Here is a 27863-nt window from a genome sequence, read left to right on the forward strand (position 1 = left end):
GCAACGGCAACAGCAGCGCCACCACAGGGGCGTGATGTCAGAGAGTTGAGTTGGTGTGAAACTGAAGTGAACTAGGAACAGGAAGACGCGTTTACGTTCTCTCAACGAAGATGTACAGTCAGCGGCACTGTGAATTAATTCGGTCTATAGTGCTTATTGAAGGTGGTGGAATGTTTCATAGGGTGTCTCCGGCATAAGGGCATACCAGTTGGCCCTGGTGCAGGCGCCCCGTATAGGGAGAGGTGAAGTATACGTCTTTGGCCGGGCGAGGGGGCGATGCGGGTTTCAATTCTTAAGTATGAAGCCACTTTGAGAAAGTGTTTGTGTCAAGTAGGTTATAATGGTGCATGGCAACGCGGTTGCGGCGTGGTCAAGCAATGCCCCCTCAGTCACTAGATAAATAAGAGGATACTTTCGTGTGCCTTTTTTTACCAAGCTTTTAACGGGATCAGAAAGCTTAGTTAATGGAAGCCACCATGTAGATATAGGGAAAACAACCGCGTTGCCATGGCATTGCCGTGGCAACGCGGTTGCGTTCGTGTGCATGTCGTGCGGTCCGTTCTGTGTCGCGCTGTCTTTTTTTTTTTTCGTTTTTTTGTATTTGTCCCAGTCTCAGGTTTTCGTTGAATGATGTAAGTGTCGTTCGCAACGCAACAACGCTCCTCATGGCAACGGGTTGAGAAAGCCGTTGAAGCTCTGCTTCCAGCAACCGTTCGTTTCCCTCCGCGCGTGATGAAAATGCGCTTGCGCATCGAAACTTATTTCGGTCCGCCGATCGTATCGAAAACGAGCTGCGACAGTGTACTGCGACGTTGGGCAGACGAAGTCGTCCGCAGGCACGCAGAAGACATAGTCTAAGCCTAACTTATCGGACCGAGTGGCGAGCAGACGATGAGAGCTTGGATGAGGGCGCATCGGTGCACAGTGTGCAGTGTGTGTTTGAGTTCTTTTTACGGCGTCACTAAGCATGACGCCAAGCCGGGGGTATTGAAACGACCTTGTTTGGTGAACCTGATCCGCCAAGACTTTCCGTGCTTCGTTCATCGACCTTTAACCTTAACCAGAGCTGTGATCACGGGATCACAGCTTTAGCTTGAGAAACATCTTAATATTAAAGAGCTAACTATTAACGTGCGTGACTCTTGTTTAAGTCAATTAGGAGGTGAACAATTTTGTTGAATTAGACTATTCATAGCAATTTGGAAACCAAAATTGTTGAAGCGACAATAAAGAGTGGTGATAAAGAAAATTGCCTTCACGGTATTGTCACACCCCATTTTTTTGTATTTTCCTCGTGAGCGCGCTTTGCTTAGGATGGCCTCGCCCTAAGCAAAGCGCGCATGAAGGCTACCTGTACCCTGCTTCATACCTGGCGCCAGGTACAACGCTGTCAAAGCTGCTGGTGCGAAAGCCACGTGCTCGCGCCACCAGCATTGACAGCGATGCTTTGCGTGCCTTGACTGGCGCTCTCGCTGCACGAGCGCACGCGCGCTCGTGCAACTGCCGAGGCTTCATCCAGAGCAATTAGCTCGCGCTTTAGCCCGCACGACCAACTATAGCGAAAAGCAAGCAAAACACGGTGTCAGTAATACCCCATTCACACGGTCAACATAAAGGTACCTTTAACACAGGTCCCTTTGCTATCGGCGAATCAGCCCGTGCTCTTGGGTCGCGAGCACACGCCACGAGCGGAAGATCGTTAATGGACAGGCCGCAGAGAATAAAGGTCCCTTACCAAAAGGTACCTTTACGGTCGTGTGAAAGGGGTATAAAAAACGACTCACCTTTCTAACAACGGAAGAATGACGACAAGCCCGCACGGGCCATTCGGGCGCAGCCCACCCGACCTTTCGCGTGACGTGACCGGAAAGCCACCGCTAGCCGAGTCGACGGCCCCAAAGCCATCCACTGAGCCGCAGCCAAAGCCGCAGCTGTTCAAATTGTTTTTAAAAGTATTTGGAGCTTCTATTAATTTTGAAATGTTGGGTTGTAAAGTAGGGTTATTTATCAAGGGTGAAAATACGAGACATGTCTAAATTAAATGTGTTACTGCAGTGCCACTGAACGGTCGTCGTAGTCCCTAGCTCCTGGGCCGCGAACCGGCTCGGATGGCCACTCTTTTCGTTCACTGTGTTACTCTATGATCATATCACCGTAGATTCACGTGACGTGGTTCAGCGCTTTTCCCCGTCCGCGATCCAAAGTCCTGGCTCGCCATTTTCCTTCGTCGTTAGCGATTTGCACTTGGATCTCGGCCGGAACGAAAACATTGCTTCAGCACTCGATATTTCACTCCGTCCGCATTAAAAAAAAAGAAAAGAAACGACAGCTAGTGCGTGGCAGGTGGTGAAAGGTCGCCAAGCGACATTTGTGCCTTCTCTCACAATATAAAAGACACATTCGCCTGTGAAGTTGATGTGATGGCTACACCGTCGTCGCTACAACAACGTGACAGGCTCTTGTTTATATTCGGGATGAGCGACAAGACAGCAAGCGTCTTCGTGCTGCCCGTCAGTGTCTCGCCTGTGTCTGCGCCCGTCTGTATCTCGTCCTCTTTTGTTTTATTTCATTTTTTTCTTCTGCCAGAAGTAAGCTATTTTAATGTTAGATTATATTGTGCCCGTTCCCCCATATAGCCTCTAAGTCGCAGTCAGACTGCCCATATACCTGGTACAAAGGACAATCCGTAGACACCTTCTGAGCCGTGTGTGTTCTCTGTATGGTGGCCCTGTCACGTCGGTCATACGATTAAACACTATAGAGTTTTAGGGAACCTTTTTGCACATTCGATACCGTACATGCGCAGTTCGTACCGGAGGGCCCATTGTACCGGATGGCATGTGCAAAAGCGGTACCCTAACACTCTCTCTAGTGTGTGTGCAGACATGATCGACGGATACGTATGTGTGGAGAAAACATGCTTCCAACATGCATGCTTGAGGCATGACCGCAGATACTTCTCTCACCCTGTCTGCAGAGAAACTCCGCGTCTTTTGTGCGGTGAATGTGCAGTGTGACTTTATTTTTTTCTAAGAGCAAATGAAACAACGGTTGACTTATTTATTCACATTAATCAATGTCAGCCTGACCAAGGCAAATCCAGCAAAGCCGCCTGAAACTCCATCGTCAAATGGCTCTTTTTGTATTGTTAGTGACTGTAGTACATCTGTTGTGAATCGGACTTGGAAAGTTCTTGAAGTGCCGGGAGTCTGAAAAATAACTTTTTACGACACTGTTTATTGCCAAGGTTTTGCGGCGGATCGCCTGGTATGTTTCGTATATGTGCGCCGAGAAACTGAGGGAGAGGAGGAGGGGAGAGAGCGCGGGGACGTCGGAACGCCAAACTCTGATTGGAACGATTAGTGGGTAGACCTAAAGCTAGATGCCTTTGTCTCCACTGCACTCGTCGAACGTATTCGAATGCGAGAGCCGAACGCCAGACGGCGACGTTTTGTGTTCTAACCATAGAGTTACTATAATGTACGCTAGAGGTTCAACTGGCGCTAGTGTGGTGCGCAAATTGAAGCAGGCAGCATCAAGTCGGATATTGAATCCCACTAATTTGAACATTGAACACTGTTTTTATTTGTCACGCAAGATTACAAAAACATATTAACGAGCCGGGTTAAGCCTCGGGGGCTTCTGTGCCTAGCTCGGCAGTTGTCGAAGTGAACAACAAAGAAACAAAAAAAAAAAAAAAACAATTTGCACACCAGCAGAACAATATAATCCATAAAGTACCAATATAAGTGGACCATAGGTAGATTAACAATAATAATCAGAAATGCAGACATATCGTGTAAAACAAAACAAAACAAAACAAAAAAAACTAAATGGCAAAAAAGACAACAGGAACGTTCATTTCACTGTTCGAGGTTTCTAAGCGATTTTTTTAGCTTTTGTTTTGACGTTAAAATCCTTATATTATCAGACAGGTTGTTAAAAACTTGTGGTACATAATACATCGGTGTTTGTTCACCATATTTGGTACTGATACTGGGTTTATCAAATCTAAGTTATGGCCTCATTGGACGCTGTTGAATGTAGGGCGTTTTTAAATCAGAGGTCCAGAAATGTCGGAGGACCACTGTTTCTCTAAAATGCCCCATAAAGGACGGTAAATTGAGTTTATGAAATATGCTGTCACTCGTGGTATCTTGCCCATCGAAAGAAACACTTCTCAAAACAATTTTTAGTAAGGAATTAATTCTATTGCGCCAAGAAAGAGGGCATCCTGAAAAAGGGGTTACACCATATTGTAAATAACTATACGCGAGAGTATCCGCTGACGTTTTACAAACGGAGAAAGGAAGAAACATTTTAATATTACAAAGAAAGCGTGACACGCTACTTAATATTTTGCATAAGTGTGCCATGTGTGTGTTCCAGGCCAAATCACTGTCAAAATATATTTCGAGATATTTGACCATTTGTACATATTCATGACGTTCACAATTGCACGATCTACATAGAATTGTGTAGTGCTGTCGGAACTGAAAGTTCGTCTGGCTTAACCGGGTTTCTAAAAGAGACCAGTTTGGTTTTTACAGCAGTCACTTGGATAAGATTAGATTGAAACCAGTCCATAGTGAAAACAAGATCATTTTGGAGTTTTTGAATCGTGACATAATAATTCGCATCACAGGAGACTAAAAGCGTATCATCTGCATATTGAAATACGCTGCAAGCTGAGTCAACACTTAAAAGATCGTTTACATATAAATTAAAAAGATAAGGCGATAACACAGAGCCTTGCAATACCCCGGCCGTTAAGAGTGTTCTAGAACTCTTGTGAGACTTAAATGCTACTACATGCGATCGTCCTGAAGGATAATTTTTTTTTAAAGTGAAAAGAATGGACCCCTAAATCCTAATTTGTATAGTTTAGTACAAAGAGTATCATGATTAAGGCTGTCAAAACGCTTTTGATACATCTAAGAACACAGCGCAAGTGAAAAGACTTATCGAAGCCAGTGTGCAAGCAGTCACTGAAATCTTCCAACAAAGCCTGCGTTCCCCGCTCCGTTATAAAGCCATACTGATTATCAGACAATAAACCAAAACGTTCTGCAAAACTATTAATTCTTCATTAAAATATGTTTTTCTAGCATCTGCGCAAGGCAGGACAATATTGATATGCGGAGACAGTTTTTAAGCCATTAGTTACGCCGCCTTTGTACAGTGGTCTAACAAAAGCAGTTTCCATTACTATAGGCCATTCTCCCGACTCAATGATGTCGTTAAACATTTCTAGACGTACGTATTTCAGCTTATCAAAATTTCTTCGCAAATCATTCCGTCAAAGCCTGGAGATTTTTCATCTTTAAAAGAAAACAATCGGTCACGCAGCTCCTGTTCCGACAACGAAGGAAGAAAAGCTCAAGCTTGGTTGTAGCCGTGCAATGTTCCAACTGAAATATCGATATCTTGAACCGCGTCGCGTCCACGAACAACACAAATGCTGAATTTGTCAATCGTTTTCTGTGTCACGGGTGCAAAGTAATTTGCGATCATTTTGTCAATTGAGCGCTTTTTTGTTGCACTCCGAATGTGATTTGTCAACTCCCAAGTTTTGGCTGTGTCGAAGCGGTTCTTTTCAAACTGCACTTTAAGGTATCTGCGCCTAGCCGTTCGAGTGAGGGCACATGCTTTGTTCCTGGCGATTTTAAACTCGTCTTTAAGCGCTATATTGGTCGGCGAGCGTTTACATCAATTCCAAAGATAATCTTTTGTAATTTATAGCTGCCAACACATCCGGTGTAAGCCATACAAAGTCCGTATTACGCTTTTTAACAACTACTGTTTTTCTATACGTGGCCGATAATTACGAACATAACTCTATAAACTTATCGTACACTTTCGACCCTTCAATCGAAGTTAGAAGGCCATCCCAGTCATAGTTGCCAACCATTTGATCAAAGTTTGCGACATCGGTTATTGTTATTGTTTTTTTTAGTTACACCAGCTCTCTTTTCCTTGTTTTTTTACATTACCTGGCACGCCATAAAATAGCGATCTGCTAATTTTTCCGACATAATCGCAGCTTTCACAGTACTTTCGAAAACACGAAGATTTATGTGGTCGATACATGAAGACACTAAACTGTTGCCCGAAAAATCCTCTCGGGTCGGAGCCTGTATAGCGTTTTCGATGCCGTAAGTTGACATTAAATTTAAATAAGCACATACAGTTGGGCGTGGGGAATCTAGCATATTTATACAGAAGTCGCCGACCAAACACAACTGATTTATCGGACTTTATTCCGTTAGGGCTTTATCAAGTTCTTTCAGAAACAAGTTCACATTATTTGTTGGGGGTCAATATGTTGCGAGCAGAATGACGGAAAAATCATGACGGCTAATCTGCAGACTGATGTGCTCAAAACGGGTCATCGTTATCGTAATCGGAGTCGTGCACCAACCATCCTTGACGTAAACGAATATTCCTCCTTCCCTACAAGATGCTCTTAAAACAGTAAAACGTTCCATATCAGGGAATACAAAACAGAGTTTCTATGTCTTCACTAATGTTGATTTTGGTTATAATGAATGCATCCATAACAGGGTCAAGCTCTCGCACAATAACCATAAATTTATCCCAGTATTTCCGAATTCTTCTTATGTTAACGTGAAACACACACACACACACACACACACACACACACACACACGCACGCACGCACGCACGCACGCACGCACGCACGCACGCACGCACGCACGCACGCACGCACGCACGCACGCACGCACGCACGCACGCACGCACGCACGCACGCACGCACGCACGCACGCACGCACGCACGCACGCACGCACGCACGCACGCACGCACGCACGCACGCACGCACGCACGCACGCACGCACGCACGCACGCACGCACGCACGCACGCACGCACGCACGCACGCACGCACGCACGCACGCACGCACGCACGCACGCAAGTAGACTTCGAGCGTTCTTCAAAATTATTTTTAAGCAACGAACAGTTTGAGAACTGAAGAAATTCCATGGCAACGGCTAAATATGTTTCTCCAAGTCTGCCACACGGTTAATGCGCAGCAGTGAGGACGCTTCGTTTTTCTTAAAGATTTTCCGTTTTTCACCCACGTAAATTTGTGCTGCTTTTCCTTTGCCTTTTTTCTGACCATCCAATGCAGATGCCGGTTTTGTTTTATAAGATTCTTGTTGAAGAATATTTTAGATACCGTAGCTTCCTGAACAAGCATAGTGCATTTCTATGGGAGAAAGCGAATGGATATTTCCCTTGCGCTTGAATATAAGAGTGAATATCACGAATAATTCGCGCGTACTAGGAGATTGGAAGTTTTCTCATGTCTGTCAGACAACATAATTGGTTAGTTGCGGCGTTTTTATTTCAAATTCGTGGCATAAAAAGCGGTGTCAGATCACTTAGTGCATGTATTTATGTGTAGTGTCGGAAGTTGTCAGCGCGATCGCGGCGCTTTCTAACATGGGGGGGGGGGGGGGGGGGGGGATATACGTGCCAAACAAACGAAGGGCATGTGGAAAACAAAGAGAGACGGCAAGAACTTCAGAGTAACACTGGATAAGGAACTCCTTGTGCATGCAGACGATCAAAATAAATTGAAAGCCACGTAATATAGTCCAATTTGCGATTAAAAAAAAGTACAGCTTTATTCTTTCTGCTCAAGAAATATGTGCGAAGACGCTTGTTCTGCGTACAAAACATCATCCGCACGCTCGAAATCTTTGAAAATAGGGAGAAGTCAGAAAAAACCTGCCCGATAAAAGGTGCCCGACATAAAAAGAATAAAAATACACCATCCGTTGCCCACGTACCCTGTTTTTCACGTTTAGAATGTTTTTTTTAACCGCTCGTAAAGTTACACGACGGTGTCACTTTGATACATTGACAGGACGGGCATATTAGCAATATATAAGAGCCACCGGAATGCTGGCGAACCTTGAACACACTCTGCGTTCCTTTCGATCGTTATTTTGCTCAGAATCGTATCTCCTTTTTACATGCCTGCTATGGAACAAAGGTTTGGGCCTAAAATATAGCGAAGTGACGAAAAATGCCCTAACTAAAACAATTACACTTCTGCAATGATAAAAAGGTTACATACTATTCAGTAGGACCGAAATATCAAGCGTAATTTATGTTACTTTTCGGCAAAGAGACCAAATGCACGCGCGTTTTCCCATAGGAATGCACAGGAGCACCGCAAGAGTAGACGGGTTGCTGTCTGCATCAATTTGCCTCCCGGTGGTCGCATGGACACTAGCGCCAGTTGAACCCCTAGCGTACATTGTAATAACTCTTTGGTTCGAACGCGTTCTACGAGTGCAGTGGAAAAAAAGGTACCTGGCTTTACGTCTACCCACTAATCTGTCCAATCAGAGCTCGGCGTTCTGACCGTCCCCTCTCGTCTCCTCCTCTCACTCACTTTCTTGGCTCATATTATGACGGCGGTCTGCTAAATGTAAAGGGTAAAATTTCAAACTTAATTTAGCAAAAAACATTACCCGCTAAATTTAGTGGAGAACTTTGTTGGTTAATTTTTCCGCGGGGTATTATACCGAAGCATCAGATTTTCAACAGTATTTATGCATTTAACCATGCTACAAAAAAAAAAGAAAAAATAAAGAACGACGTTCGCACTTTTACGCGCGATATACCACTTTGCATATACATAAATAAACTGTTTTTTACCCCTCAAGCAAATGTTTACGCTTTTCTTTTTTTGGTTACGTTGAAAATTTTGATGGCAACGGGAGGGCCAGAAATACGCTTTGCATTGCTGCCTGGAGCCCGTTTCCGAATGGTATATTTACTGCGTCCTAAAGAGTGCTTCCTCTCGGTTTGCGCCTGCTGACGCCATAGAAGTATCACGACCTCCCCGGTCACGACCTTGGCGTTGTCACATCGGTGGTGGTGGACATGTCAGACGCCTGTTTTGCTGCAGGCCGCTCCCAGCTTAACAGACCGCGGACATTTCAACAGCCAGGAGTTGGGACTCGGCAACGACAGCGACAGCGACACTCGCGCTCGTTTTCAGCTTTTCAATGGACTTTTAACACCAGCCGCCAGAATCGCGGCATCCGACAGCATGACACGCCAGCTCCTGCGACGTTATTTTTTGTTGCCACTTCGGAACAACTTTCCAACTTTCCATTGGACACTAAACGAACCAGTTGAAGAAGCGTACGCATCGTATTCAGCATGACATAGGTATACACATATAGCGTGCTAACAAACACACAAGTGTATATTCCTTTTTTTTATGCACTGTTTGACGTTCGCTTCATATCTGTTCGCAGGTGCACTCTTTCTCACGTGAGTATGGATTGAAACCTTCCTGCTGGAATTACTCCCGCACGATAAAGGTAGCAATAACGTACCCTTTTTTATGTAGAGATTATTTTTTACGTCTCTTTGTTATAAATGAATGGAGAAAACCATAGCCTGAAATTATACTACAGTGGTGTGGAGGAAGGTTACTGTGATTAAAGAGAGAAGTTTCGAAGGTCTCACCAAAAAAATCTTTATGGGTCGCACACGTACAAAAAAATATGTTTTGCAGCGTGGTGAAAGCTGTCTCAATTACACTTTGCTTATTTAGTAACTAGAGCGTTTCATAGTTATGCAGACAACTAGAAAGCTCACGTGTAAGTTTCTTTTTCATCTGATTAGTCATTAAACAAGTATTTTGTTCTCTAATACAGCCGTTAAGATCCACGCCGTTCCGTGTTACAGGTTACTAAAATTCGAATTTAGAAGGTCAACAAAGACTAAATATTTTTAATGTTCAATAAACACTAATATGAGATTCATGGATGCCTAAGCCGTAGTTGACACTGAAGGAAGTAATCATAAAGCGAACGCAAATATTATGTCTGATTTAATCGTTTCCTTCATGCTATTATCTCACACATATCTTAACAGTTACCTTCATTACTTCTTACTGCGACTACAATCAGTATACTTTAGTGCCTTCCCATAGTACCCTCACGCAGTGTCATTTACAAAGTGCCTTTGCAATGTACCTTCCACGACATCATACGCATGCCTGCTCATGCATTCTTCACACGATTTATTCCATGTCTAATGCGAAGGCAATCTACAAAGAAAGCAAATATTTTAAGACAGGCGTGAAAAACGTATTTATTGGACTCCAAAATTTTCAAGTGAAGACAAATGAAACCTACGTCGTGTAGAGCTTTTATTAGCCTAAAACAAACCGTACGTATCCCTTTACACAAATGTTTGAATTACAATATTTATACCTGGTTTAAATAAGGGCGGGGTTTCGCCGGGACACTACGAGAAATGACCATCGCGCACCTCTTAACATTCCTGTATCTCTCGTTGCTACGTGACCCTGGCGGCAAGTGGCTAAATGTTGCTTTTACATATCCACATATCTTGTTTTTTAGGAACTTCCACCGTTTATTAATATTGTCCCCAATCACTAATCCCCCCAATAAATCTCCTCCTCTTCCCTAATCGCTACGTCGCAAAAACTCTTCCAGACAGTGTTTTTAACATTTCCACATGAACTCGAATACATCGTTTCACACATTTGTGACGGTTGTGAAGAAGAGTTACCGACGAACATTTCGCAACCTGAAATAGAGGTGAGGGATACGTTATTTATGATACATTTGACATAAGCCCCAATATCAATTAATCAAATGTGTGTAGCTCTAGACTCGATTTCACCTTAAAGCCACAGTCACATTTTTTCGTACACGACCAAAAATACGTGGTGTTCGCTGAAAACGTGACGAGAGAATTATCTGCGAACACGCAACACACATATTTGAAACATGTGTGCTTTGTTTATACAAGTGTGCTTCGAACATATTTACAGACACTTTCTGTATTAAAAAATTCACGGGTCCGTTATACAACGTAGGGAAACACGCCTCCGCAATTAGGGAGTTTTAGGGAACCGTTTCTTCTCATCCGATACGGCACGATGGGCCCTCCGGTACGAACTGCGCTTGTGCGAGTCTTCTGTGGCAGCGCATGCGCGGTTCCTTTGGGAGGCTCCATCGTACAGTATCGGACGAGCAAAAACGGTTCCCTAAAACTCCCCATTAGGGAGTTTTAAGGAACCGTTCTTGCGCATTCGATACGGCACGATAGGCCCTCCTGTACGAACTGCGCATGTGCGAGTCTTCTGCGGTTGCGCTTGCGCAGTTTGTATGGGAAGGCTTATTGTACCGTATCAGATGTGAATAAACGGTTCCCTAAAACTACCTAGTGCCTGCAGATTGCCGTTTGAATGTTGTATTGCTTAGTCTAGAGTGGCTTAAGCGTTTTGAGCTTCGGGCATACTTTGCACAAGTTAACTTTCTTTTTTTTTTTTAAATAAGATTTGGTCATCTGGTGAAAAAAAAAGCTTATTGCGTTTGAAACGTACTTGTTTTGAACGAATAACTTATCCCAAATGCACGCGCATGTCTCGTAGTTCACGATTTCTTGAAGGAAATTAGTAGCGGTACACGGGGAGCTGAACTCATTTTAGTGCGATTCTTAAAGAACGACGAATACGGGTCTCCCCTTAATAGATATGACTTGGAAAGGCTTCAGTTGTCCCCCCTCCAGCGCGAGCTTCCTTCCTTCGATAATGCTTGGACGTCTTGTGGCTCTTGAGCATGCAGGCGCGGTCAAAGCACGGTGGAAAGCAACGAGCGCGTGCTGGAGGCCGGGTGTTCGAAAGAGACTCCTTGTCAGAAACTATAGAACCTTCGCCTCAAGGACGCGCTAGCAGCGTTCTGTCTTGCACTGGCTGCGCGAGTGCAGCATGTGCACGACGCAGTACACAGGAGAAACAGTAGACGTTCGCACTGCAGGCAGAACTCCTACAACATTCTTCAGCTGTCATCGACTACAACTGCGCAATTATAAGGGGGTGCACCCGTCATCTTATTTGTGGGATACCGCCTGTTTACACCGTTCTTCTGCACAACCCGGCGAGAGGCTTCGAAGACGTGTACGTGCGTGTTCGTTTCTTTGGAAGGCGAGCAAGGAACGTGCCATGCTCACGAACTTTAAAGGGGCGATGCAATAATTTTTGTACTTTGCGCAAATACCACTTAAAACGGATCCCTGACGTTGGTTACCTATGAAACACGCGATCGATTTTCACCCCTCGCAATAAAAATTCCACAAAAAAAACAAAAAAAACGAGCACCGTTTACTTCTTTCACTCGCAGCCAGAACAAGCAGCCACGTGATCTGGAGCCGATTATATGCCGCCAATGTTGATCATAGCCACGCGCTGGGGTTGGCAAAACAGAGGACACGCGCTGAGTTCCAGGCATTGTTATGGATAGGCTATTGTTGTCGTTGCAGCAACTGGACATGGGCCACTACCCAATGCATGTCGAGGCATCGATTGAATATCGTCACCGCAAAGCTCGATGACGCATCCCCGGGGATCGTACTGTTGCCAATAGAGAGTTTTAGCAGATAGTTTTTTCGCCCCAACAACGATACCTCCTCTCCCTTCAGGCGGCCTTCGGCATGCATTGTATCGTTATCGGGACGAAAAAACGATCTACTAAAACTCTCTGTTGTCCCCACAGCTTCGTCATCAAATTTCGCGAAGGAGCAAAAGGTGGCTTTGGAAAAAGACTGAAAGAAAAGCTCCGCTTTCATTCATTGAATTCGGCCGCGACGAAGACGCTTCTTGGTCAGTGGTGTTGCTTTAGAGTATTCTTGGGTCCCACTAGTGATAGGAAGCTGGTGCAAATTAAGAAACATTTCCACCCAATGTCATTGCACAGCCCCTTTAAGTCTGGCATCAGCACCAGACTACTGCAGACAATTGGAAGAATGGCGCACCGACTGGGGTGCCCCATGCATGCAAGTACATGCAGCTTGCGCGAAAACATAGCTCTGACAAGCTTGCAGTTGCACGGGCTTTTGCGCACGCGCAGAGACATTCCGGTGGCCAGTCGCCTCAGTTGTCATTGTCTGTTGACTAAGCTGATAATACCTTTGCTACACGGGCACACCTAACTGCAGTTACGCTAAGTCACAGTTACCACACAATACTTGCAGACAACATTATGCGGCTATTCAGTCAAAGGTATGGGCGCATGTGCGCTTGAGCATCTTGAAAACCGATAAAAGCTGTGCACGCGCGCTCTTCACTTCTTCTGAATTAGCTATCCGAGAGTATGGTTCATAACTGTGGTGCCGCGTAACAGCAGTTAAAGCTGAGATAATTGCGGTTAAGCGGGCCTGTGTAACAGCGGAATTAAAGGTGTTCTCGTAGTATCGCATGTGGTTTTAATGCGCTGATTGACTTCTGGTTAGCTGATCTTGACAACGTGAGAAGTTTTCAATTGTCACGTAATCTAACTAAATGCAGAAGACGACACGTTGACGTGGAAGATTTTTGCGTGTAAATTGATGTCACAACCTACAAAAAGCAGCAGGCAAATTTTCAGTATGCAAGAAGTGATCCGCTACCTTAAATACCGCCGTTTTCTTCAGTAAATGGACAAGTCAGGATATTCTATTGTGGCGAAATGGTGAGTTGGGTTAGTTTGTTCAAAGCTCCAAAAAACAATGACGAAGTGAAGAACGACTTAATACAATTCGCACTCGCAACTCAAATTTTATTTGAAGCACATTGTCTTAAATATAATATTTTAGAAAACAAACACACCATTTCCAAGATATCCACTCATGCTCTAAAAGTAAAAGTACCTTAAATACAAAGGCCAAAGAAGGCTCGGTTACACACTAATCAGGATCACTTGTTTTGGTTACATATGCCTCATGTATTTCTAGCATCTGAAACTGGAAGATAACTTCTTGGTTCGTAACCCAGAGGAAGTGATTAAATATTTAGAAGAAAGGTGTATACGAGGTGTGACACCTTTTCGATTGACGTTGAGGGCCTCCTCTAGACTATCCCCAACCGGGCCTGTTTGATCGCAGTGAGGAATCGTATTGAAAGATCACGGGGGAATTGCCTTTGGGAGCTCGTGAGGGTTGAGTGTGGCTTTATCGGAGTACTGTCGTCTTTTTATCTTGAGCTTACTTTTGTCTGCTTAAGGATAAAGATTTTTTTTTTTTTTTTTGCAAAAACACGGCATTTGCATTGGTTAGCGTGTTGCCCCCGTTCTGTGGTAAAGTTTTTCAATTCATTGCGACAAAACCTTCCTTTAAAAAACTGGGAGATAACGACGTTTTTAAAATTTTCAGATACGTCGATGATTACGTAGTCATCGTCCGCCCACGTACATAATGAGCTTGCGGATAAGATGGTGGATAACGTGAAAGACTTGTTCGCGTTCTGCTCTAATTGTTTGAGAAAATCTCGGGGGGGGGGGGGGGGGCTGTTTACGATACTTGATTTTTAAACTTAAACTCTTGGAGGACCACCACATCCGCTGGGCCAACGGGTTCCACTCTAAAAATGGCGTGCTTCCTTTCATTTCCGAGGTCACAAAGTTATTCAAACGAGGTATTGCCACATCGTGCTTATACTCATTTCATTCTTAAGCGGAGACTAGAGGCTCGGCTTTTAGCGTTAGCTTTCTGCCCTTGCTAACACAAGTGTGAACACGGAGGCCTGTGCAAGCAAAGCACTGCGGAAGCCAGCGAGTTTGCGCTGAAGGCGGAGCTACTAGTCTCAGCTTAATGGTGAACGGAGTATAGGAGCTGCTTTGGAAAGAAGCTGTCTTCATAAAATGGCAGAAGCTTTCTTAGACAAGTGGTTCGGCTCGTAAATGTTGGTTCTCCGCAGAAGTCCTTAGTAGAAGCTGCGGAGGGCCTTACTAAAATATAGAGGGGCATGGAGAGGAATGCTCAATAATGCCACGAAATAAGGCCTGCAGTAATTACTTACATTCTCAAAACCTCTCACAACTTTAAAAAAAAAATTGCGGAACGTTGTTTTTTTTTTTTTTGTTTGGCCCCTTGCAAGCTCTCTTGCGTTATGTAAAAAAGTCAATGCCCCAGAGGGAGAAAGGGGTGAATGTAAGACCATGCACAGAAGCCAGGGTATAGAACGCAAAGCTAGGGTTGTGTATGACATTCCGCTTTCCTGTGGGCGCTCCTACGTGGGTCTTAGTGTGCGTTTTATAAAAGACCGTGCCAAACAACAAGCAGACTCCTTAAAGCTGTCACCCTCAGGGAATTCAGCAGTTCACTGCAACCAATGTGACTGCACTCCATGTTTTCCTGACATTGCGATTGTAGGTTGACACATCAAGAAAAACTACCATGATGTATCTATAGTCAAAGCAAGTCGTCCTGATAAGTGTGTGAGCGAGCCTTCTTTGGCCTTGATATGTAAGGAACTTTTATTTTCAGAGCATGAGTGGGCATCTTGAAAATGATATTTTTTGTTTTTTTAAATAGTATTTAAGGCAATGTGTTTCAAATACAGTTTCAGGTGCGAGTGCACCCTGTATTGTTTTCGTTATTCACTTTGTCCTTGTTGTTGACGCTTAAATGTGCGTATTCTATTTTAGTTATAGGCGACTACATCTTTTGGGAGGAAGGAGTGATGGTTCCGCTTCACGTTAAACGTCGCAATTCTCATGCGAAAAAAAGAAAGGCACATGCTGATTATCGTAGCCACAATGAATTGTTTCAATTGCAATATTCTTCTGGACACCCTTTGAAGCGATTTTAATCTGGTTTATCGCTTTAGGCGTGTCTGTCTAGCTCTGTAGTGCCTTCGCATGAATGCTTCGAAGCGTCAGCTCAATCTCCCGATAGAACATTCGTTCTAGAAAACGAGAACTGCAAGACTCCCCTGTGCTGTACTTCGCTTTGGCGTCACTTTGACCTGAAGTCTCTAGTTGTAAAACGCTGGTACCTGGCACGGTCCAAAATCGCACGCGGCCTTAAATATTTCAAGGAAAACAAAACAATTTCGTTTGTATGTTTAATAATTCTTGTTATTGTGCAATTAAGCTAAATTATGTCTTAAACGTTATCTGAATATTCGCGTTCGCTGGTGTTTTTATTTTTATTTTATTTTGTAATGCGAATATCGTTTGGGTCACTTCTCCTGCCAGCCATTTTGTTAATTATTTCGCTCGGTATTTTTTTCTGCCAAATGTTTGAATACCCGCTCTCGTGATATGTTACATTAAATATACAGGCCATAAACAAATCTTTCTAAAGAAATATAAAGCAACAATTTCGATGTAGAAAAACGTCGTCAGTCAAACCAAATGGGTGGTTCCTTATAATCAGAAGAGGTAGCCGATTTAGCGGGAACACACACAAATAAAGGGGATAAATTGTAGAACATTTTAAGCTAAAACAACTGAATTCTACTCACCATAGCCTCCGTCTTGTTGGGGGTTTCTCATCACGGCACATATATTACTGTCAGCATATATTAGGTAGTAATCATGCTGTGTGTTATCTTGGGATTCTTCTTCTGTAAATATGAGAAAAAGTTAATTGCTGCATGTTTACTGCACGGTTAGATAACTATTTGTTCTTCTGAGACCTATATGAATAGCAGCCATCAACCAGTGTTGTAGGCGACGTTACAAAAAAAAAAACAAAAAAAAAACGTAACGAAATACTTACTTGCTACTCGCATATGTAAGGAACACGCTACTGACCTACGTTACCTCAAAATAATAGGAACACGTTACCGTTACCGATAAAAAGTAATGCACCTTGCGTTTGCGTTACCTTTCCGAAATTATGAATCAGCACGTTTGACTTTTTACGTTATCGGTATGAATTAGCGCCATATTTCAAGAAACATTATGTGCATCAAGGAAACTGGACAAAATTCCCGCCATTGAAAAAAAAAACAAAAAAAACCTGAGACTGGACAAATAAAAAGTTTCCTAGCCAGCTCGCCTACGTGCTTTCCCTCTTGATAGCTAGCTTTTCTTTTTTACTGTTCCACCTAAACACACACAAGAAAAAAAGTACAAAAACACAAAAAGCTCCAATTTATACGGCTTGGCGCTAAAATGAGGAGAAAATTGAAGAGAAAGTTTTAAATAGTTGGGAAAAATATGTAACGAAGTAACGTAACTACGTTACAAGTTTCTTAAAATAAGTAACGCAAGTACGTTACCCGTTACTATTTTGAAAATGTACTCGGAGAGATAATGCTTTCTCATTAAAAAAGTATAGCTTGTTGTAAAAATGTCAGACCACTACGGCATCGGAAATCGAACTTTGTAATCGCGCGCTCACCACAGCGTGAGCAAGCGGCGTTGTGCTCGGGCTCAAAGCAAAAGATAAACGTAAAAAAGAAGTTATTTTTAATAACTAATATATAACGAGCCGGAGGCATTTGTAACAACGCAAAACATGCAAGAAAGTCCCAGGAGCCGGCGGCGTCTACGACCGCGGAAAACCGCGCAAGACGTAAAATCGTAAAATTCCCAGCGAGACGGCTCCTCGATAGCCATTAACTAAAACGCGCATAGATTTTTTTTTTTTTTTTTTTTTTTAAAGTTGTGCGAATTTTTACACTTATAACGACTCGAAGTTTGGTTTTGGACGTTTGCGGCAAAACCGAAACTGCCTGCTGGTGGGATTGCAAACTGGTCATGACTCATGAGCTGTACAGCCTCGACGTGACGTCCCCGTGGCGCGGTACAACGTGCGGAATCAACCGCAGCTCTACTGCGACGTGGCGACACGGGGGTATTGTGGTACGCGTCGCCAAGTGCTCCTTGACTAAAACCTAACCCGCTGCCACTTGGTAAAGATCAACTGGTCGGATCTTTAAAATCGGTTTTAAAGGGATGCTGAACTAAACGTTTGAGTGTCCATAATAAGTGGCGCACGATCTTTCCACGAGCCAGCATCCGCCGGTGTGGGCGAGCACACGCAACGAAGTTGACGTCATAGTCCCCCGTTCACGCTTAAAGGGGCCCACCAACAATGTTTTGACCGGTTTGAAGTTCGCGCTGAAACGGAGCTCCATGAAAGCAGGAACACCGAGGAAAAAAAATATTACACAAATTCGCAATATTTTGTGAGTTATTAGCAAATTAAATATTGCAGAAAACAACTTTAAATAAGCAAAACATAGCGCTTCATGACGTAAAATGAAACAGTTTAGCGATTGGAGCAAAGCGGTTGGCCAATTGGACGCGAGTTTGGTTGATAGCCCGTCGGCCCGGTCGGCTCGTCGGCCATTAGGCCTAGCTGCAACCATCGTAGCTTTGCGATCGGGTTGCCATCATCGATGAATTTACCGGGCTTATCGGATTTTTAATGCGGATCTGGGCGTCGCGCCGTACGAGGACACTCGACGCTAGCGCCGCGTCTCTGCCTCAGTCCGCTTCGACAGCCGCGGAACACTCGTCTCCCGCAACTCCGCCACCGGAGCCACCTCGGCGAGTAGGAGGGAGAAACTGGTGAGCGGTCCCGTTGGGCACCGGTCCCGTCGACGCACTTCACTCGAACAGTGAAAAGTCTGTCACAGCACTAAAAGAAAATAAGGATTCCCCTGGCTCCTCTTACTGCTTTTAGTTGACCGGGACCGGGGACGCACAAGTGAAAAACGATCCGCGTTACGTGCACGGATCACTTGTCGTCTGCTCGCGATGGTACGTCGCGGACGCCGCTGGGAGGCGCGCATGAGCGACAAGGCGTTGTTTTCGCCCTTTTTGAACTTTACTTTGCAACTTTATTAGCTCTATAAAAATTACTTGTTAGAGAAACAATGACGGTTAACGTGTGATATACTTTATTTCGTATACTTTATTTCGCTTCAAAATTCCTGGGACGGCTCTCGCCAATCACGAAACCCAAAGAATGTGACGTATCCGTGACGTATAGTGAAAGGGAGCGCCGTTATGCGCGCGCATTCGGCACCTCGCGGCGCCACCGTCGGAGGAGGTGTTTCCGAGTTGTCAAATTAAAATATGATGCGCTAATATTTTCGAACTCTTTCGTTGTCCACTGGGTTTCCGAGACCACTAGCGTATAAAAACCGCAAAAAGAAGTCGACGCTCAAATACTGTTGGAGGGCCCCTTTAAAGGGGCGATGCAACAATTTTTGTGCTTTGCGCTAATACCGCTTAGAACGGATCCCTGACGTTAATGTCCGATGAAACACGCTTTCTTTTTCACCCCACACAATAGAAGTCCCAGAAAAAAATTAAAGAAAACGAACGGCGTTCACCCTCTCAACTCACAGCCAGAACAAGCGGCCACGTGATCTGGAGCCGATTATATGCCGCCAGTGTTGATCATATCCACGCGCTGGGGTTGGAAAAGCAAAGGACACTCGCTGAGTTCCAGACATTGTTATGGCTCGGCTATTGTCGTCGTTGCAGAAATTGGACACGGGACACTACCCGAATGCTTCTCGAGCTAGAAACTATAACGAGCCCAAATCGAGTGACCACACAATGCTCGGGTCCAATCTATGAACTGCATTCAAATATCGTCATTGGGGTGTACTGCGATTCCCCAGTTACGTCATCAAATTTTGCAAAGGAAAGATTGAATGAAAATGATCCCTTTTGTCCTTGAAATTACACCGCGACAAAGGAGTTTCTTGTCCAGTGGCGTTGCGTGCGAGTATCCTTGAGTCCCAGGTGTGCCAGTAAGCTCGTGTAAAGTAAAAAAAAAACATTCGAATTGAATATCGTTGCCCCGCTCCTTTAAGATGACAGTGAAATGTTCGGGCTCCAGGAAAAAGGAAAATAAATACAGTGTTTTCATCTCCACAGCGGAGTCTGGTGTAAACGATACGCGATTAATTGGTCTAACGAGCACGTAGTTCTCACTTAGGAGATTCAAAACCTGTCTTTATTGTCGTTTTTTTCGCGGAGCCCATACGTTTTACTGTCACCTTAAGCGTGAATGGAGGCCTATGACGTCAAATCACGTTGCGTGTGCTCGCACACACCGGCGGCTGCTGGCGTGTGGAAAGATGGTGCGCCACTTATTATGGACGCTGCAATATTTGGTCCAGTATCCCTTGCTGGAGTACGCTGCTTCACTTTGATCTAATATTTAGGCTGAGGTCCTATTTCATGCAACTAAAGCAATACCGGTAATTTATTTTCGCTTCGTTTCGACCAGAGTTGCTCTTTAAGTCCCGACGCGGCAAAGGCTACGAGCTGATGCGACCAATCAGACAGTCAAAAGCGCAGCATCATGGCGTTCGTCCTGTTTCTGTACCTGTTCGATCATCGCTGAACAGAAGAAAAAAAAACCTGTGACTTACGCTTTTGACACTGCTTAATTGGTCCCATTACCGCGTAGCGTCGTCTGCGTCTGGACTTGAGCTGATACGAAGTGTAGTTAACACGCCGATTTAATCCTTTCTCTGCAGGGTTCTTCTCTGACTGCTCCTCCCCCAGCCGGTTTTTTTTTTTTCACAGTGTCCGGCCTAAACAAACTTTCAAACATCTCGAGCTCGCTGGACGCCTCTGTGATTCCATTGCAAATTCCTGAAGATGATCGGTCAAGACTGTGCTCTTGAGGGTCGAATTCTTCCTTCTTCCAGCAGAAATTCCGTCTGATTTTTCGGCGGCAGGGGCTCTTTCTCACTATCGCCGCTGGACAATCCCTTAGCTGAGCTGCATCGTCGTTATCACTTTCATCTGTCTGAATTTATCAACAGCGGACGCACGTGGCACACTGACTCGCCATGCCTGCGCTGCCGCGCTGCTGAGACAACGACGAATCAACGCGGATGTAAAAACAGCGCTCCACCTTTTGTCTAAAATTTAACCTACAAGTTACATGTATTTAGGTGACCTCTCCATAGATGGCGCGACATGCGGCATCATTATTATTATTTTTTTTTACGCATGAGTTGTTTGGGGAGTGGCAGGGGGTGTGCGACGGTGGTGTCCCGAGTCATCTAGGGAGTGACAATGAAAAGCGCATCACAGTTTCGATGGAATGGTAGGTGAACATTCATATGCCAAGCGTGTTGCAATCCTCATTTTGTTTTCGAAAGTGTAACGGAGAAATTCCTGCTTTATAATCCGGTCTCGGATTTGAGAGGCTGTTTATTCAAAACCCCTAAAACTGTATTTTTTTTAATTTCTTTTTCTCGTAAACAGCCAATTATTTTTACTTTTTTCGACAATAAAAAGTAATACCTATGTGTGAAAACACGTATTGCGTAAAAACTATCTTTTAGAATAAACTCTTGGTCAAATTGTGTTGTTTTGTACTGCCTGATAATTGCTGGAAGTCTTTCACCGAGGATTTTCTAAAGGAGCTGAGGCTTCGTCAGACTTTGTGACCTTTGGTCTCTGCCTCGCATAAGGACGCATTCTAAAACAAACGATATCAATATTAAACTTTTTTGCCCACTTCAGCAAATTGTTGTTCTGATAAGAAAACTGTTTACATTAATAAAGTAGGCTAGCAAAAACTCCTTTATAGGTCTTGTTTGGTAAATAAATGTGCTTAATTTGATATATACCCGCTTTTTTTAAATAATGCGTATTAAATTTAATACGCACCGTCTGCGTTTCCGTAAAATAAAGTGTTTGGAGCAGTCCGTGTGGCGTGTTTGTCTGTCGACTTTGGATACGGCGTTGTCTTGACAGTTACTGTGACTTTTTTGGTCTCCCTGGAATGGAAGGATAATGTTCGAAAAGAAATAAAGAACCGACAACATAATATACTCACGCATGACTGTTAGTTGGCACCTTGTATCCCAGAGTGGTGGCCGGATACGTCGATTCACTTTTTTTACCAAATTTGATATACAGACATTCGTAATTTTTGCTCGTGGTGTACGTTCTATAAAGCATATATAAGGTTGGTAGCTGCCTGATCATCTAAAAAAGATATTAAAAATGAGCATGTAGATATTTGATTCTTCATTTCAATTAACTATGTAAAGTTTCTAATAATGTATTTGTGGAAAAAAACGACGAATGTATCTTTTTTAAAGAAAGACAATATAGAGTACTATATATACTTGTTCAGGGTGTTTTGTTTTTATTTTAATACATCAATAAATATGTATTGATTTATTTTTAATATAGGGGATGAAAGTTAGGCAAATTCTGTCTTTACCGTGAATTTGTCAGGCTCGGCGTACCTTAGACGAGGGGATACTCGTCGCGATAATTTCAATAAATAATTAAGCTCTTAATTAACATTTTAGTTATTGGTGTTAGAAATAATGTGAGAATTGCAGTATTGCCGGTAATTACCTTGAGAGGCCAGATCAACTGAAAGAATTATCTAAAAGGTAAGTGCTTTTCGGATATTTAACAAAGCATTTCCGCGTGTTTTGTTTTTCTTTGTTTTTGATTTTTTGCCCTATTTAAAAATTGCAGTGAAGAAGGGCGTCGCATATGTTCCGCCCACAAAGACACTTGGAAGAGTTACGTCGTCATTTCAATCACGTCATCATTATCTTAGCAGCGTGTCGACGTGACCTAAACGACTACGTCACTCTTTCAAGCATCATTGAGGGCAGGGCTTGATGCGCTCTTTTCGCGCGCAATTTTTAAGTCGAGCCAAAGAACGCGAAAACGGTTCGTTTAATATTTCAGAAACAATTTTTAGTGCGAAAACATTAACTGTCCAATTGCGCGAAGCCTGCGTTGTCTGTAGCAGCGAAAAACGGCACTCTGTTACGTCACGCCGCGGTGGTGGCGCGTCTGGCGCGCTTCCTGTCTGGGCCTGTGGGCGGAAGTCACCGTGTGAGACATGCATTCCTGTTTTCTTTTGGAAGAAACTAGACAAAAACCTGCCTTTTTGTAAAAACGCTGTGACGAGGTGACGTGAAAAGTGCCACATAATACGCTGATACATAAAGCTCACGCAATTGAAGTAAAAAGTAACCTTGTTGAATTTATTAAAGTCCTTCTTGCAAATAACTCAATTCGTAAAAATTAACCGTCACTACTCACGTTCCTTTCCAGTCACGGTACGTGTTCCGCGAGGGTCGGATCTCGGCCCCATTTTAATGCGAAAGCATTAACTGTCCCATGAACAGTTAATGCCGACGTCGTTAGCTTTTGAGGCCACGCCAAACGGCACCTTTCCCTGTCTCAATGGAGTGAAGACTGTCGTCTGTAGCAGAAATTTGATGGATAGACTCCCATTGGCTGGCGCGCGTCATTAAGGTACTAGTCTCCCATTGGCCCTTGCTCGGCGTAGTTCCAAGGGACGCCACCAGAATAGCCCTCGCGCAGCGCACGTAGTGAACCGGCCGCCGGTATGGGGGAGCAGGTGGCCGCAGAGCCCGCACGGGCAAACTCCGAAGAGGTTGCACGGCCGAGCCCAGCGCGGTGCGGCCACTTCACAAGAGCGCGCGCTCAGCCGTCGTTCGCGAAATGTGGCCGTCCACGCCACTACGCTGCAGACGGAACTAAGAGAGCGGGAGAACGACATCCTTGATATATACAGATTACTTTGTGGACTGGCTAATTGATGGGATTAGTACTCGGATATTCGCAGTTGATTCTGTTGTTTATAATCAAATCTACTCTTGCGATGATCAAATGAATCGAAGTAGTACTCTTCCCAATGTACTTAAATGGTGCAAGCAGTGGAATATGCTCTTAAACTTAACTAAAGAAATGCGCGCTACTCCGGCTGACAAACAAAATAAAAACAGAAAAACATTTCCTTACTTCACAGGTAGCACCACAGTTGGGAGTCAACACAAATAAAATATGTCGTTTTAACAATTACTATAAACCCAAGACAATGCTAAAGGTGCGCTCCACAGCATCAAGGACTTTGTGGTCCTTAAGGAAGAAGCTACCTTCAGCACTACACGACGTTAAGCTTAGTGCCTATAAAACATTGGCAAGACCTCGCTTGGAATACTGGTGTGTTCTTTTGGATCCGAACACCATTCATGAGAACACTGAATAATTAGGAAAAAACTGCAAAGTCAAGCCGCAAGATTCATTTCTAAAAGATACCGCCGATTAGACACCCATCGTAAATGATAAATTGTCTTAAATTTGAACCATCGCTGAAAGGAATTGCCAACTGAAAGAGACCGGTGACAGCGGCCACCGACTGAAAACATTTTCTCCAAGCTTAATGGATTTAAAATATCTGGTTAAAAAGGTTTTTTTATTTGTTATTGCTGTCGTTTTGTGTTGGAGTGCCAATTTTTATTGCATAGTGCGCTTTAATGCGCTATGTCCACATTTGTCTGGGACCTAACGGGGCGTGCAGTATTGCGAAATAAATAAATAGAAATTAATACCTAAAAACCATTATTGCTTCATAACATTACCTTGTTCTGGCCTCTACTAGTAACTGCCATCAATACGGCAAGTGCAACATTCCCACTAAAACCAATATCTAGAAAATTAGTTAACAAATTTTAGTTAATCCGTTAACTTAGCAATACCATTATTTTCTCATCTAATGCCCACCGAGCCTAATAACTGCATGGTGAAAACGGCAGTCATCTAAATCTCATCTTTTTTAGTATTTTCTAACTAAAATAAAGCACCCGGCATATCATCCTATTCATTTTTAATGGTAAACAAACCAGACCGAGGAGTTGATTTGCATTAGATTTTCACTTAAAAATCGCCAAGGTATGAAGACACACTTGACACGAAGCGTTTGTTACACACTTCAATAGCTGAGCAGATTTATTATTTATTAGTAATTTTAATGCTGAAAACCTATTATAAAACCGGGGAAGTTGCATAAAAGATAAATCTGCAGTACAGTAGTTCGCAGATAGTATAAACATTTGTGGCGGTATAGAATATTGAACAAAAATACATATCGCCAACATATTTAAAGCACAGTCGTGGAACCTTTAAAACCACCATAACGGTCGATATATTAAAGAAAAAACAACTCAATCAACCTTATTGTTAACCCCAATATATCGCTCAAGATTCAAAGAAAGTTAACGACCACAAACATTTTTTTAGGGGAGGGCTAGCCATGTCCGTATGTTCGTCCGCCGTCGGGTGCGCGTGCTCCTGCTCACGTGCTCACGAGCACGTGAGCAGGTGCTCCCGTGCTCGGGTAGGGCAAAAAAAAAAAAAAAAAAACTACCGCATTTCCACGTGGTGAATGATGTTGATTGGGGCGAAGCTCTGGTAATGCTTGTCTGTGTAGACGGTGAGCCGCAGCATGCCGAGCCTTTCGTTCGTTTTCATCCATGTCATAAAGAGAATGTGTGGTATGGAACGTGGTTATGTACGCATTTGAGCATTTGACCGCAGCGTGACATGGATGAAAACGAACGAAAGGCACGGCATGCTGCGGCTCAGCGTCTACGCAGACAAGAACCACCAGAACTTCGCCCCAATCAACATCATTCACCACGTGGAGATGCGCTTTTCTTCTTAAAAACTGTACCACGACTTTTTTTGTTTTTGGTTGTACATGTTTAGGCAGTTAATTTTTTTTCTGTGATTAAGATGTTCTAGTTTTGGAACTTTAAACACAACTCAACCCGGCGCTGTAAGCGTGCGCATCCTTCCGAGTAAAAATCTCACTCGATCCGATTCTTGAGTAAAGCTCCTTTCAACCCAACTATACTGTTAGGTGATATAAAACTGAGGACGAATTCGAGCCTACTTGGGTAAGAGAGGGCACAGCTTATCTGTGAATACAGACTTCTCTGCTGTTTGTTTTTAATTGGGCGGGTGTTGTTTCGGTATACGCTCGTTAAAAGCCCGCAGTCTACTAGCGGAAGCGTGCAACAAAACACTGGAGCAGCAGTATGACTCCTAGAAGAGCCATTTTCCGTGCACATCGTTCGTATAGCCGCCAAAGGACAGCAGTGTTGGAAGTAACGCGTTACAAATAACAACGTTACAAGTATCACATTTGAAATTGAGTCGCCTACTAACGAACTCGTTGGGTTCCAAGATATATAACGACAAAAGTAATTTCATTGCTACTTTAAGACATTGTCTATCAAACTACGTTTCTCATTACTTTTTACTTTTTATTGACGTTAGTCAAGTATTCGGCCCCTTTAAAGCTTCAACGCCCCATGGGGACCTGGCTGTCTTTAAGAAATAAAACAAACAAAGGAAAAAAAGGATCTGTAAAATCTAATTGCCGACGAAGTTCGCTTCAGCGGCTTATCGCTGCCAAGTACTTAAATCCAGAATAAAACAACGTAAAGCTCACTAGTTTGTGAAAGAAACTCTGACGATATGTCGTTACATTTGTGGAACGGTAACGAATTTCCGTAGCGCCTTATTTTTTGAAGGACTAAGGAGTGTCGCTATGTCTCTACTTACTTTCGGTAACAAGTACAACACTGTGGACAGCAAGCGTCGCCTCAGTCTTTTCTAATCAATATATGCCTGCCCGAACTTCGTGCTACACAGGCGCCCTGTGCCACAATAAGCGCTAACTTCTCTTGCACTAGAGATGGAAATTGAAAACACAGATCGCTTCCATGCGCTGGAAGAAGCAGTGGCGATCCTCCAATTACACGCTTCGTGCCCGAGAAATGGCAACCCCTAATGTTGCTGGATAAGGTTTCAAAAAAGGCCTAATGTCCATCTTCAAAGACTCACACGGGATAGCATTTGTATAGCAGCCTATTGTTCCGCTGTCGAAAGAGCCGTTCACTGTTTTACTAGTTTTTGGAATTAACTCCGCTTGTGTGTTGCCGTTTTTACTATTGTTTTCTTATGTTCATTCCTAAAGTCATAATTCTGCTGGCAAATAGTTCTCTGTTTTGTTTATTGTACAAAACTATATTGTGTTCATAACAACAGCCCCACGACTTATTCGGGACCTCTCAGATAAAGAAACTAAGGACGGCTTTTGGGTGATTCTTTTTATCACCACTAGCCGAAACAATTGGATGGATTCTATGTTTTTATACTCCGGTACAGGCACGTAGCCAGGATTTTTTTCCAGGGGGGGGGGGGGGGGTGCCCATGACAGAATGCTGTATGAGGGGAAGGGTGGAGAGGAGGTCCCAGCAAAATGGAAGATTTTGCTGGGACCTTCGATACCAAAACTTTAACACCAAGTGAAGAAAAAAAATTTGAAGTTTTCAATATCAGTCCTTCCCCGTCCTTTATGTTGGATATATGACTAAGGAATTTCCAAATTGGCTTTGGTGATTGGTAACTTTGCTTATGTAGAAACATAGCATATTGATCGCACATCGGAAATTAAAAATTAAATATCTAAATAATTATAACGAGCTGTGATGTTCGACGTTCGGCTTTAGTGCGTTATGCGGGAGGTAAGGCTCACATTTCAGGCGCTGACCAATGCCGTAGAAGACAAGGCATGCAGCGTCACGTCATCGTCTGTAAATCCGATATCCGCCCCGAGCAGCAAGCACAATTGTTCGAGACATTGCAGGAGGCGCTGGTGTCGACGCGAACGCGAGCAAGGTGGCGATGTGTCATTTCACCATGCGTAGTGAGATTTCGTCTCCTTCTTGCACACAGGGCTGGCGATGATGTCAGAATGCCGAGCTCCTATGGGCTGATTGAGAAACATAGTGGGTAGACCTCAAGGCATCTAACATTAAGGTCTCCACTATATCCTTTCAATTAAAGCCAATCAGAGCTCGACGTCATTCTGAGGTCACCGCAACTCTTGCGCAAGAGGCAGACGGACTTGCACTCTGCACTGATGACATGAGAAGAGGAAAAGTGCAGAATTGTCTTTTATGTGATATCGACTGAACGCTTAATACATACATTTTCGACATTCTGGTGCTCTTTGTACGCCGAATCATTCTCCTGCTTCTGAAGTTGATTTTCATCCGAGATAATGTAGGCAAACAAAGAAAATATAATGATGAGGGATCTCTTCGCCATCCCAATAATTAGTTGTTCAGCAGGTTCAGATGAGCTGGTTCTTCAAAACCAATTTACGGATACTGAACAAAGTGGGAACAAGAAGAGGGGCACAATAAACGTTACCACATACAGCATTTGAGTGTTAGTATG

The 27863-nt window shown here is 43.7% G+C and overlaps 1 protein-coding gene across 1 annotated transcript; it reads right to left on the reverse strand.

Annotated features, from left to right (window-relative positions):
* Positions 1 to 10450: 10450 nt before the first annotated feature.
* Positions 10451 to 27765, reverse strand: LOC115321984. Its single transcript, XM_040217048.1, has 5 exons — positions 27612 to 27765; positions 21610 to 21761; positions 21441 to 21550; positions 16304 to 16405; positions 10451 to 10605 (listed from the first exon to the last, which is right to left on the reverse strand). The coding sequence occupies exons 1-5, from the start codon at positions 27729 to 27731 to the stop codon at positions 10451 to 10453; spliced, it is 639 nt and encodes a 212-aa protein (XP_040072982.1). The 5' UTR covers positions 27732 to 27765.
* Positions 27766 to 27863: the final 98 nt, after the last annotated feature.

Source organism: Ixodes scapularis, unplaced genomic scaffold, assembly GCF_016920785.2.
Source record: "Ixodes scapularis isolate PalLabHiFi unplaced genomic scaffold, ASM1692078v2 PGA_scaffold13__105_contigs__length_92229423, whole genome shotgun sequence".
NCBI classification, from domain to species: domain Eukaryota; kingdom Metazoa; phylum Arthropoda; class Arachnida; order Ixodida; family Ixodidae; genus Ixodes; species Ixodes scapularis.